This window comes from Chelonoidis abingdonii, chromosome 2 (assembly GCF_003597395.2).
Source record: "Chelonoidis abingdonii isolate Lonesome George chromosome 2, CheloAbing_2.0, whole genome shotgun sequence".
Taxonomy (NCBI): domain Eukaryota; kingdom Metazoa; phylum Chordata; order Testudines; family Testudinidae; genus Chelonoidis; species Chelonoidis abingdonii.
The window spans coordinates 285,623,183-285,637,290 of record NC_133770.1 but is presented as its reverse complement, the minus strand read 5'-3'; the positions used below and the strand labels follow the sequence as shown (position 1 = coordinate 285,637,290).

The following is a 14,108-nucleotide window of genomic DNA, read 5'->3' as shown; positions in this document are numbered from 1 at the left end:
CCTGACAGTGTGTAATAAAAAAACCTGCCATTGACTTCACTGGAAGCCGACTTAGGGCAATGTTAAGTGCTTTAAAAAATCCTACTCTAAATCCCCAAAAGTTTAAATACAGCTAGAGCTACTGCTAAATGCTACAAATATAGACCTCTGAGTATTTTGATAATACTTCTGTATGAGTAGGATATCCTTGCATTGGGCTATTCCCATTAATCCCTAGTCCTGAAAGAGAGAGAGGCATGTGGACAGTAATTTCTTTAGACAAGAATCTGTATACTTGATTGGTGGCCTTGAAAGCTTAAGAATTTGAGAGGAAAAACTATACTGAGCCAATTAAATCAAGAATTTCCGCATGTGGGAACGGGAGATGGAAATATAGAAGGGAAGAAAAAACATTTAGAAAATATCTTCCATTGTTGTAGCCATGTCGGTGACAGGATATTAGCGAGAAAAGGTGGGTGAGGTAGTATCTTTTATGGGACCAACTTCTGTCGGTGAAAGCTACAAGAGAAAACTTGGTCCAGTAAAAGTTATTGTCTCACCCACCTCTGATCTCTATTTAGAAAATATGTCATATTCCATGATGGGCCTGATCTAAAGCCCATTGAACTCCATAGGAGTCCCTATATTCAAATCTGTCTGAAGCAAATCCCTGGTAGGTGTCATTGGGTAATTATCCCTGGTGACATTGCACTGGTAATATGGCTGATAGTGGTGTGAATCAGCATTGGCCCATTGACTCAGTGGGATTTAAAGTGTACAGTGTAGGTTTTATAGTCTAGTTGTCTCCAAAGTGGGGTGCGCAAGAGGATCCTTGGGAGTGCGTGGCAGAAGGAGAGCTTTTTTCTTTTTTTTTCACTTCGGCAGTTCTGGCGAGAGTCTGAGCAGCTTTTTTTGTTGTTGTTGTTCCCTTCGGCAGTTCTGGCGGGAGTCTGAGCGGCTTTTTTTTTTTTTTTGGCAAAAAAGATAGAGCTGACGCGGCAGGGGGTGCGTGCTCAAAAATGTTGTACTGATAGGGCTACACGATTAAAAAAGTTTGGAGACCACTGTTATAGTCCCTTGCAAAACAAGAATATATGGAGTCAGCCCATTATATTGCATTTTTAGGGTGACAGCAAGATTGTGTTTATCTTTGAAAGCACAAGGCTTGTAAGAATTACCTGATCTCCAAATAAAAAGTCAGGCAGTCCTCCCGCAGGCAAAATTCCCATTGTAGTTAATGGCAGTTTTACTTGAGTAAAGACTGGGAGTTGGGCTGCAACTGGATAAATATTCTGGCACGGTATCTGATCTGACAGCCCCGGGGTTTGAATCATGGGTAACTTCATTAACTTCAGTGAAATTATTCCAGATTTATAGCGTCATGAACAAAATCAGAACCCAGGCTTTATGTGCAGCATACATTTTTTGTCTATTTAAACTAGAACGCTTACCTGAAAAAATGTACATATAAAATCACAATAGATGAAACGATATTACTCCCCTAACTTTGACTAAATCTTTAGGTACTTGTGGCACCTTAGAGACTAACAAATTTATTTCAGCATAAGCTTAGAGACTAAATTTGTTAGTCTCTAAGGTGCCACAAGTACTCCTGTTGTTTTTGCGGATACAGACTAACACGGCTGCTACTCTGAAACCTGTCTTTAGGTACTGTATTGAATACTATTCCTGGTTCTTGAAAAATGCAACTTACATCTGTGAAAGGGTCAAAAGAATGGCTTACTCACAAAGTAAGTAAACTTTCTGGCTATACTCTTCCATAATCTATTAAATGTGTCAAAGTGGAGGTGAGTCAATTTATAGTCGCTGAAAATCTGGCTCAGTAAAGTTGCAAAAGGTGTATGGAGCCGCTCATGATCTAAAGATCATTAACCAGACGCTTTAAATCTCCACAGAATGATTAAGAGTCTTTCCCCAATAGCTATTTTATTATCTTTTATTTATGAAATACAAAAGGTATAATTAAGCTTACAATATGTTTTAGAAATTCTCCTTGTGAAGTATGTTCTGAGTGTGATTTTCTTTTGTTCTTCCAGCATTAAAGCAAAAATGCCTTACAAACATCTGTAAATCTGTCTAAAGCACTGAGGGAATTTACTGCAAATGAGAAGAGTTCTGGCAGTCTTTAGTAGCCTTTTTCCATTTAACAAGAATTGATGGCTATCTATGTTAGTTATAAATCTTTGTATCAACCAGCTATTTTCTAGAGATTGTTTTTCCTCCAAAAGATTGTATAAATGATGTATAAAACCAGGTGAACTTCAAACAATAAATTTAACTGTACTGAAATATTTAAAAAAGATTTTTAAACCGTGCTTTATAAAAGATATCAATAAAGTCTGTTAATGTGTGCAGATTGTTAGTTTTGTCCAAAATTACATTAAAGAGATCATAATAAATATGAAATAATTTTAAATCAGACCTAAAGGATGTCTAAGAGGTGACACTTGTTTACTGTTTCATGAAGTTAAACATTTTCAAATTGTTCAGTATTCCAAATCAAGAGATCTCCCTTATTCCATGCTTTAAATTGGTGAGCCATGTGAGCAGGAGAATACAGCCACTTTATCTTCTTCTATAAGAAATGTTTGTACCTTCAGTGCTTTCACTGCTATGCTGAATCTACATTAGCTTATGCCAATTCATAGCAAGTACTAAAAACTCCTGTCCTTAGCCTGCTCCCTTCAATCCCTTTGTATATCTTCAGTGAACTAACAGCTCTTGCTAATAAAAGCCACAACAAAACAAAAATCACATGACACTTGTGTTCCAATGTAACACCTAATGCTGCCGTGAATCAAAAGCATGTCATCCAACTGTTCACGTTTCGAACAAGGTAAAAATATTTTCCCTGTTACTAAGTACAAATTTAACCCAGATATTTTAATAAAGAGAATAATATACTAACTAATACAATACCAAAGAAGAAGAAGACGACAACTGAGAATCACAGAGTAGTCTATAGGCATAACAAGGGTTTCTCGTGCTCCTCTTTCAAAGCACATGTTCGCCATAGTACCTGGTGGCAGGGTGCAAGAGCTAAGCTTTCAGTCATGGCAAAGGGCAAAAGAATTTAAAACGAGATAAATTATAACCACATCACTCAGGAAAAATCAGGCCATTTAGAAAGAACAATGCCTGGTATGAACAGTGTGTAAATCAGACTAGGAATAACAGGAGTATCCTTTGTGATACAGCTGACCAGTGCTTTTTGCAGAATTAAAAACCAGAAAACACCACCACCCACCATTTAAAAAAACTTCCCACAAAAATTTTAGAAACTGAAACTGAACATTTTGGGATTTTGGAAAACAAAGAAATTTTTAGTTTTCCTCTCTTTCCTCCCTCTTTCTCTTATTGAGTGGCAACATGAGAAAAAAAGAGGAAAAAAGGGGGAAGTGTATGGAGAGAGAGAGAGAGAGAGAGAAAAAAAAATCCAGAAAAATAGAAAACTGGAAAGCAATGTTTCAGTTTTGGGTGTTTCCCGAGTTTTCACTGAAAAAACAAAATATTTCTAAAGAAAAACATTTTCTGTGAAAATTTTCATTTTGGTAAACAAGCCATTTTCTTTGTGAAAATGCTGGACAGAATTTTTCAATGATGTCTGATTAAATAAATGCGCTGACAAATAAGGTGTCCAGCACCCTCCCAGACACACCCTGCACCACAACCCCAATCCTGGCCCAAATGAGGGGGGGAGTTGAGGGGGAGGTGCTGGAGAGTGAGCCCACCACACATTCACCTGGGGACTGGGCAGCAGTAGCTCCTGTGTCCCACAGGAGTGGGCCTACCTCCCCGCTCTGGGTCTTGGGACCTGGAACATCAGGTCTCAGTGCCGCTCAGGGTTTGCCTGTCCCCCCTGCATCAGGACAGAGGCACAAACAAGCCAAACCTGAGTGGCACTGCACCAGGAGAGGGAAACTGAGCCCAGCCTCGTGGGGCAAGACACACCACTGTGGAGTGAGTCATGGACAAAAGGAAAAGTCACGGTAGCTGTGACCTTTTTCCTGTTTCTTGAGAAACCTGCAGCCTTAATTATTAGTCACCAGCCTAGCTCAAGTTCCATTACAAAGCTCAATATTTCCATTAGGCTCCCAAAAAAACCCACCACCAGTAACCATGCTACTGCATTGGATGGAAACCAGAGCATGAAGTGCCAGCACTCATACAGCTGTGGAAACGAGCGATTCTTATGATCATGACATCACTTTAGGGGGCTTTCCTCTGCTGCTGGAAGCTCCTCAGTAGCACAAGGGGCACTTTTTTGGGGAAAAAATTAACAATGTTCTTTTTTTTTGGTCAAGAAATGTTGAAATAGAAATTTTTTAACCCGCTGTAGTTTAACTCTCTCTCTTTCTCTCCATTGCCTAGTTATTACTGATGTGGATCAGCTCCACAGCCCTTTTTATGTACCTTTTGGGCCATTCCAGCCTCTCCACATTAATATGTTGGACCTGATCATCAGCTGGCATAAATTGGCATATGTCCATTGACGTCAACAGAACTATGCCAATTCATACCACTTGGCAAGGTGGCCCATTGTAAATCAAAGACACCTCTCTGGGCTGCTGATTTCAAACTGTGGCACCATCTGCCTCCCTGAGGAAACAATTACTTTACTCCTAGCTCATTCCAACCACCCACAGAAGGTTTCCCTGACTCCTATTTGCACATAGCCTGGAGCCTAAGGGCAAAAGGAGAAATCACCATAGCTGTCCTTAAGCAGTTAATGTGAACTGACAAATTAAGGAGAAGACAAGAGAATGGTGTTATGAATCTTAGCTGTAACTGCCTCGGTAACATACAGCCTGGCAGAACGGTGTGGCTTGGCTTGCTTGAAAGGGGTCAGCCTCTGCTTCAGTCCAGTCATTATAGTAGAACATGTTGCAGTCAAGGACGCTTTGCTTTTGGTTCTCATGAGCCTCATCCTCTACTTTGTTTTGCTACAGTGTCCCAGATGTGTGCAGCTGTCTCTGAGGATCATGGGTAGACAGGGAGTCGTCTAGTCTCACTAGGTCTGATCCTTCAGGGCCTTGTACATTGAGCCCAAGGCCTTGAAATGGCACTGTGGCTGAACCAGGGTGTGCAGTACAAGAGTAATGCGATCTTGACAGATTGCCTCAATGAGGAGACAAATTCTGCCACATAGGCAAACTGGAATGTCTGGTGTTGTCAGCCTCAACCCCAGATACAGCGACATTACAGTCCAAAGTGGCAAAATATGCCAAACTTGCAACTAGCTTTCACAAAAATTGTGCATCCGAGATGAGTAACCATTGTCTTTTGCCAGTGGTGACTTTGAAGACTAACTGCAGTTGGTATTGCTAAAAGCAGTACATATTAAACTAAGAGAAAACCTGGTCCAGAGCCCATTGCAATCAGTGGACACCTTTCTATTGATGCCCTTAAACTCTGGATCAGATCCACAGAGATTAGATAAAGGTAGTGTTTTCAATACTGGTGGGATGCCAAAGCTTGTAATGTTGTATAAGTTTTCAGTAGTCTTTCATCACTGGCCACTACCTCTTATTAAGTTATTAAAAGCCATAATCACATGACCCAGAGATTTGGTAGAAGAGGGAATACAGTGAAACAATTGTTAGTTAATTACAGCAGCATATTAAGTCAGTGTGCAGCACGGTGGATGCACCTGCAGAAAGGCCTCTTAATATAGATCCTTTACATGTCCCATGCTATATTATTAAGCTATGCAGTAGGTATACTGACCTGCAGAAATCTCATGAAAGGACTAATTAATAAATGTTGAAGTAGTGTTGATAAAGGAAGTGATCACATGGGTAAAGTACACATCCAAGGGGGTATAAATCACTTACTACTGACCCTGTTGAAATCCATTTGTCCTCCATCCAACTACCCTTGAATAATATTCCTCAAGGTAAGTTCTTTTTCGTATGCTCTTTATCGTAAAAGAATTGCACACAAAGAGAAAACTATTTAAGACAGTGAGGATGCAGAATAAAGAGCAGGCAAAATGATTTAGGATATTGTATTAAACCAGAAATATCCCCCCATTATATCTAGATCCATTCATCTTGGTAAAGCATTACAAGCGAACGTAGTAAATGTGAATGTCAGCATTATGCTCGTGCTAAGCATTATAAGCAGTATTTAGGGGAAAAGATGGTGAGGCGTAAATACGGGTTTGCACATTGGTAATTAAATGTTCATTTGCTCATCTGAAAGCCCTATAATGTCTGATTTAGAAAATTAAAACCTAGGATAAACCACAGCTGGAAACAGCAACAGAGAACTTGATTTTTGATCCCTTTCATATCAGCAAAACTCCATTGACTTCAGTGAAGTTACATGTCTTTGACACTGCTGTTAGTCAGAGCCGACTCAGACCTAGACCTGCATGCTGTATAATTTACATCAATATGAAAATATTTTACATAATACATCAGTATGTCTGTAAAAGCTACAATTAATGTTTGACTGTCACAAGGGCAGTTCCTCTAGTGGTTTAAATGAAGTCAATGGAGTTATGCTGGTTTACGTCTGCTGAAGATCTGAACCACTATACAATGTTTCATTATACATGTGCCATATTTAAAAGAAGTGTTTTGATTAAATATTCCTTAAAGACATTAAAATTTATTGCAGCATCAAAACAAAACAAACTTCAAGTTCACCATTTTGTTGCCAGTTATGACTTTCCCATTAACAGTATTTTGGAATAATCCATTTACTCACCTAAATGGTCCTGTAGCAAATATTGTTAATCAAGTTTAAATAGTCATTGTATCAGTTAAAATGTTGGGATACCATGTGAGACTCAGCTTTGCTATAGTATGTGCATTTCACAAGTGTTAGTGGGTAGCTGCATGTTACATCAGAATGAAATATGACCAGGCTGCACAAGTAATTCAGTCACAGCAAATGACCCCCTATAACAAATGTCTTTTTACTCTAACATTTAAGACATAAACATCCTACATAACATTTTACTTAATTCACTAGGCAAATGTTTCTGCTGTGTGACTCTTTCCATTCTTTGGATTAAAACAATGATTATAATTCTGCTGATGAATCTGTTGATGGTATTATACAGTGGTAAGTGACTGCATATTTCTATGTCTATTTAACTTTTACACGTGATACTGACCATTTCAAGTGGACTAGTTTTTGAAAAAAGTATTTGGATTGCCACCCGGTCTCATCAATAGAACATACTGAAAAAGACAGGATCATCAGATTAGTGATAAAATGTGTTTTTGCCGGATGTCAAAGACATTATAGCAATGCCAAAAACTTTTAAATGGGTTTATAATGTAAACACAATTGGAAGCCTCCGCTTCTCTCAGTGTTTTGCTCATTAGAAAAACCCTACAAACCAGTTACATAAAAGGGTTCCAAAATATGTATGAATGTTTTTTAGTCTTTGGATAAATCCATATTATCCAAATACTTGGGACCATTCAGACATACATAAATACAATGAGGTTCAGCTAAACCATCTTCCTGACCTTTTATCACGGAAGTGATTCTCTTCCTTTCTATCAGATTGTTTTGTTCTTGTCACAATGTGTGGAAGGAGTTGCTCTACATGGCTGTTCCTCACGTTAGAAGGACAGTAATAGAGCTCACATGAAGTCAAATTCTGCATTGACTTACTGCACTGGCCTCACCTCTTGAATTTCAAAGGGGTTGTTATGGTGTGAATGTTAGCGGAGAATTGAGCCAAAACAAATCACAGAGGAGAACTATATTATTCAAGCTCAGCGTTAAGAGCGTAATATAACAATACCAATCATCAAGAACACCATTGTGTTCTTTTTTTCTAATATCAGAGAATCTATATAATAAGATTCCAGGAGTGAGTGAGAGTTTGTGTGTGTGTGTCTGAAGCTGGCCCTAGAATGACTGAATTTCCTAGAATGGAAACAGCTACAAGCATGGTTCAGAGAACTTCTTGTTTAGACTATTACCAGGTTCAAGCATCACTAGATTCGCCGTCTGTTACCATCCCATTTGGAAGTTCTCAGTCATTTTGACCTTATAAGTTATACCCATTTGACAGCATGGGGCTTTCAGCTACTAGTACAGAAATATCTGCTACAATGTTGGTTTTAGAAAATCAGTGTGTATATCCAAAAAAAAAGTAAAAATGACTTTGCATATTGATCAAACAAATATACTCTTAAAATCTTTAAAATGCTCCAGCCATTAAAAGCTCAAACCTGAGCTCCTAAAGCCAGGCACCCAGATAAAAACTAACATTTAGTTGTTTAAAAATAAATTGGAATGTTTAGGACTGGAATTTCCACAGATGCCTCAATTCAACATGAAATTCAAGGGTTGTTGAGCACCTAACTTCTTCTTAAATGCCTTTGAAAATCCTAGCCTAAACACCCAGATTTGAACGTTTTAATTAAATAGGAACACAAGAGCTGCCATACTGTCTGTCCAGTGTCTTGTCTCCAACAGTGGCCATACCAGAGCTCCAGGTGGAGTTTACAGAACAGGGCAATTTTGGTGTGATCCACTTTCAGCTTCTAGTAGTCACAGGTTTAGGATCTCCCCAAGCCTGTGGTTGCATCCCTGACCGTTAGGCTTGCCATCCCTCCAGGATTGACCTGAAGTCTCCCAGAACCATCATCGATCCTCCAGTGACTATTGAAAGCAATCTGGAAGATTTTAATAGGATATTTTAAGAAAATGACATTACATCATGTTGGGAAAAATAATTTCCCAGAATAGCTTCAGTCAGAGTTGGCAACCCTACTGACCACCTTGGTTAATAGCCATTGCTGGACCTATCCTCCATGAGAATAATGGGTTGTTTTCTGAACCCAGTTATACTTTTGACAGTCAAAACATTCCATAACAAGGAGTTCCATGGCTAGCTGTGTATTGCGTGAAAAAGTATTTCCTCTTGCTTGTATTAAACGCGCAGCCTATTCATTTCATTGGCTAACTCCATGTTATTGTATTGTTGGAAAGAGTAAATAACACTTCTCTATTCACTTTTTCCACATCATTCATGATTTTATAGACCTCTGTCATATCCTCCCTTAGTTGTCTCTTTTTTGAGGTGAACAGTCCTGATCTTAAGTATCAGAGGGGTAGCCGTGTTAGTCTGGATCTGTAAAAGCAGCAAAGAATCCTGTGGCACCTTATAGACTAGCAGACATTTTGGAGCATGAGCTTTCATGTATCTGACGTGGGTATTCACTCACGAAAGCTCATGCTCCAAAACATCTATTAGTCTATAAGGTGCCACAGGATTCTTTGCTGCTTTTTACAGTCCTGATCTTTTTAGTTTCTCCTTGTATGGAATCATTCCACCCCCTCAATCATCTTGTTGCCCTTCTCTGAACCTTTTTCTGTTCCACTATATCCTTTTTGAGATGAGGCAACCAGAACAGAATGTGGGTGCACCATAGTGGCAATATGATATTTTTTGTCTTATTTTCTGTCCCTTTCCTAATATGTCCTAACATTCCATTAGCCTTTTTGACCACTGCTGCAAATTGAGAAGAAGATTTCAGAGCACTATCCAGGGTGACTCCAAGATCTCTTTCTTGGGCGGTAACAGCTAATTTAGACCCCATCTTTCTGTGCATCTAGGGGTGGGAGTGGGGTGGGATTATTTTTTCCAATGTACAGTACTTTGCATTTATCAATGTTAATTTTCATCAACCATTTTTTTTGCCCAGTCACCCACTTTTGTGAGATCCCTCTGTAATTCCTTGCAGTCTTTTTAGACATAACTATCTTGAATAATTTTGTGTCATCTGCAAACTTTGCCACGTCACTGTTTACCCCCTTTTCCAGATCATTAAAGAATATATTGAAGAGCACAAGTCCTAGTATAGATCCTTGGAGAACCCACTGTTCACCTCTCTCCACTGTGAAAACTGACCATTTATTCCTACCCTTTTTTTCTATCTTTCAACTAGCTTCTGATCCATGAGAGAACCTGCTTATCCCATGGCTACTTTCCTTAAGAATCTTTGGTGTGGGATCTTGTCAAGGCTTTCTGAAAAATCCAGGTCCATTTTGGCCTACAGCTTTTCTCATTTTGGAAAAGAGGATCAGCTTTGATTTTTCCCTCATTCGTTGATCTCCATTTTCTGAGTGGGAGCTAGGTGGTGTTCAGAGAAGTTGCTGTAAGTTTGCTTGATGGAGCTGGCTTGCTAAACTCCTGAGTACATAAGCCCAACGGAGCTGTCTGCTCCAAAAAGTTTAGGGTGATTTTGAAGTAATTGTGCTACATTCCTTGTGCCACGTTAAGCAATTTGAAATAGCTGTGATTATAAACACACAAGCTGAGGGCACACACACTCTCATTGCTGGGCTTTGTTAAGATTACACTTCTTGAAAGCACAATCAAAAAAGCAGCATCCATTATATGATCTGACCACCACCTCTGTCCTGTAATATCAGTTGTAAGGGGGGAAGGAAGCTTTGAACAAGGCCTGGGACTGGGAACCATGAGGTCTGGCTTGATCACAGAACTTCCTGTGTGACAAAGGGCAAGTCTCTGAAACTTTCTGTACCATCTATAAAATAGGATTGTTAATACCTGCTTTATGGGAGTGTTTTCAGGTTTAATTAATTAATTAATATTTGTAAAGTGAACATTCCTTGGCTGGAAGGGAAGGTGCCATATACATGTGAAGTATTAGTATGAACACTCAAAGACATGATGTCAGCCATTTAAATCAATGATTTATCCAGAAAGTCTTCTCTCATCTTTTGTTTTCCTAGTAAACACACTTTTTCTTTCTTTACATAAATCACATGTAAAGTCTGTAAGAGAGTGTCAGAGTTACTTTTTCAAATAAAAAGCATTCATTTGCTTTGAGAGTATTTTTCAGCCCTTTTATTTACTTTTGCAAACGTCTGTACTTCTTACATTTTGTTCATAAGAACATGTTTAGGAAATTGGAAATTATACAAAAACCTTGCGCCAGTGGACACACTGGTTCAGGAAATACTAGGCATTTCAGAGTCATTCCCCAGACTTAAGAAGGGGAATACTTCCAGAACCAGGAATCTCTCTACAGCTGGCAATCGCTTTATATTCATGTGATTATATATTAGAACAAGCATGTGTCATAAACAGATAGCTAAGGGTTAATGTCTATTTCACCTGCAAAGGGGTAACCAAACACCTGACCAGAGGACCAATCAGGAAACAAGATTTTTCAAATCTCAAGGGAGGGAACTTCTGGGTCGTGTGTATTTGTGTTCTGTTGCTCTCGGCTCTGAGAGTGAACTGTCTCTCTTCAAGCTTTCTAATCTTCTGTTTTCCAAGCTGTAAGTATAAAGGTAGAAGACAGTAAGCTTCTATTGTTTTTTTTTTGTATTTACATGTGTGTAGTTTGCTGGAAGTATTTAAATTGTATCTTTTTTGATAAGGCTGTTTATCTTTTGTTTTTTAAGCTAATAGCCTGTGTATTGTCACCTTGATGCAGAGATCATTTTTATGTCTTTTCTTTGTTTTTTAAGACCTGTTGGATTCTTTCTTGTTTCCTGTTTTATCCAGGGAATTTGGATAACTCACAGGACGTGGAGGGAGACAGAGGGGGAGAGGTAGAATGTCTCTCTGTTTCCTTGAATCTGTCTTGCCTCTGGGGAAGGGATTAGATTCAAGAGTTTGGATCATAATCTCTCAGGTAGCCCGGCGAGGGAAGCCTGGGAGGGAGTAAAAGGAGGGGGAATGGTTTATTTCTCCTTGTTTTAAGAATCCAAGGGATTTGGGTTCTTGGGGTCCCCAGGGAAGGTTTTGGGGGGACCAGAATGTATCAGGCACTGGAATTCCTGGTTGGTGGCAGGCTATCAGATCTAAGCTGGTAATTAAGCTTAGAGGAATTTATGCTAGCATCTTATTTTCTGAACTCTAAGGTTCAGATCTAAGTAGGAAAGCTATGACAGCATGCATGCAGGAAGTGTTCGTGGTTCTACTGAAAGCAGTTTGTGTATTTGGAATTCATCTGATCAGGTTGCAGAGACACCTCTGTTTAACTTGTGACCAATCTCACAGCACAAATGTCAGGGAACAAAGAGTCAAGCAATGCTTGCAACAGGTAGTTCCTGAGTAACTGACAGGATAAACTATTTTTTCAATGGCCCAGATATTGCAATGAATGAAGTCAACGAGATTCCATATGGGCACCTACGTGGAGCTCATTGTAGGATCAGTCAGGGCCTTCAACTATTCACTGAACAATTCAGAATAACTAAATTCTGTGACACTGTAAGCTTTTGGGGGCAGGATTTTCCTCTACTATATGTTTGTTTAGCACACAGCATAATGGGGCCCCAACTCAGTGTGCTTCTAGTAAATAAGAAAGTAGTAACAAAATCACAATCTGCTTGGGGAAAGGGTTAACTTTTGTCAACTAAATTGCTGACTGCAAGTTCTGTGCTCTCTTGTACGTACTAAGGAGAATGTATGGAGAGCTTCTTTCCTTATATTTTGACTGTAAACCAGGTTCTCTCTTTTTGTGAGCAAACATTGGCCTATTGATACTAACTGGAAATTGGAAATGTCATTACCGGTCATACAAAGAAAAGGAGTCAAATAATTACTCGGGGCCTGAAATTATTATATAATACCTCCAGCAAGCTGCAAATATTCTTGTGCTAGTAATTTTATGCCAATTAAACTTGTTCAAAAGAATTAAGTCAGCTATGAAACATGTTTGAGCAATTGCCTCTGTTCTCCATGAGTTTAGGGCTATTGTTCTTGCTCTGCATAAATTCTTTGTTTTCAGATTCAGAATCATGGATTTGGTCTGGGCTTTACAAAGGATGATACTGCAGTTGGGTACCCAGAATCCATTGACAGTCAATGGAAGTTGGGTATCAGACTCACTCTCTTAGACTCCTTGGAAAATGACAGCCTAAAAGTATTTGAGTGTGATTTTCAACAGGGCATAAGTGACTTAGGAGCATAAGTCCCGTTGAAAGTCAATGGGATAAGGTGCTTTTGAAAATTTTACCCACTGATCCTCAGCTGGTGCAAATCAGCACAGACTATACCTGCGCGATGCTGATTTGCACCATCTGAGAATGTGGCCTAACATATAATTAACAGTAACAACATGACATGACAGAAGGATTTTTATCGTTGTAAAGGGAGCACAGGGAGGAGCCTGCAAATCAATGATAGCTTTGCTTAACTGCAAGTTCGGGCCAAATCTGTTTATGCATGTGCACTATTAAATGACTCTTCTGTTAATGGGTTCAGAACATTTTGGTCAGTGATCTAAATTCCTTGTAGCTATCAAGGTGCTGCTTCTCTTTTCCTGCAAAGGACACATTTTATAAGAAGGACTTTTCTGTTTGGAGAAAAGCAGAGGATACAAGCAGAATGACAATCTTACTGGGTTACTGTTTACTCAAAAGCCTTTCACTGGGGCTCAGTGGAATACATGGAGCTCCTGGAGATTAGTGCAGAAATAAAAATAAGTTGCTCCAAGATTCTCCTATGCTATCTCCTCCCCAAGCACTTCTGAAAATTGTACCCATCCTTAAGGAAGCAAAAGAAACTCAAAACAAAAACACAAACTCACCACCAGGTGGAGAAATGCAAGAAGCAGCAGAACAAATCACCACCCTTTATCCCAAAACTGAAAAGTAAACGTGGAAAAATTCTACCTTGGCAGCTTCAAAGGGAGGCAGCAATAATCTAAATGAAGAAGCAGAAATAGCCGATGGGGGTAGCCAATATAAACGAGATAAACCAACCTTTGGGGTAGTGACCTAGCACAATGGGGCCCTGACTTGCTTGGAGTCTAGGCATAATAGCATTATAAATGGTAAATAATAATAATATGGACTTCAAAAAACTAAATTAACACGTGCCAATAACCAGTACCCAGGCTCCCTAGTGAAGCAATCAGAAATACAGCAAACAAAAAATCCGTCAGATATCCCTCACAACACACTATTAATATATTAACAGATTAGGCGACCTGTTCTGATAAGATACATTGCTAAACTGATAACTGTCTAATGGTGCTGCTTCCCTTGAGCGTGATATGTTTGAGTTGAAGCCCTCAAGCACTGAGGTGGTTCCAATGTGAATGAAGGTTGGGACTGAATCTGAGGGAGCATTAGGAAAAGAATTCTGT

The 14,108-nt window shown here is 39.2% G+C and overlaps 1 protein-coding gene across 1 annotated transcript in view; it reads left to right on the top strand.

Moving 5' to 3' along the window:
• Window positions 1-2,080, top strand: part of HHLA1 (HHLA1 neighbor of OC90) — a 41,049-nt gene extending 38,969 nt beyond the window's left edge. Inside the window, exons 15-16 of the mRNA XM_075061985.1 lie at window positions 1,648-1,730; window positions 2,037-2,080. Coding sequence (XP_074918086.1) covers window positions 1,648-1,730; window positions 2,037-2,080 — 127 coding nt within the window. The remainder of the gene's footprint in view (window positions 1-1,647; window positions 1,731-2,036) is intronic.
• The last annotated feature ends 12,028 nt before the right edge of the window (window positions 2,081-14,108 follow it).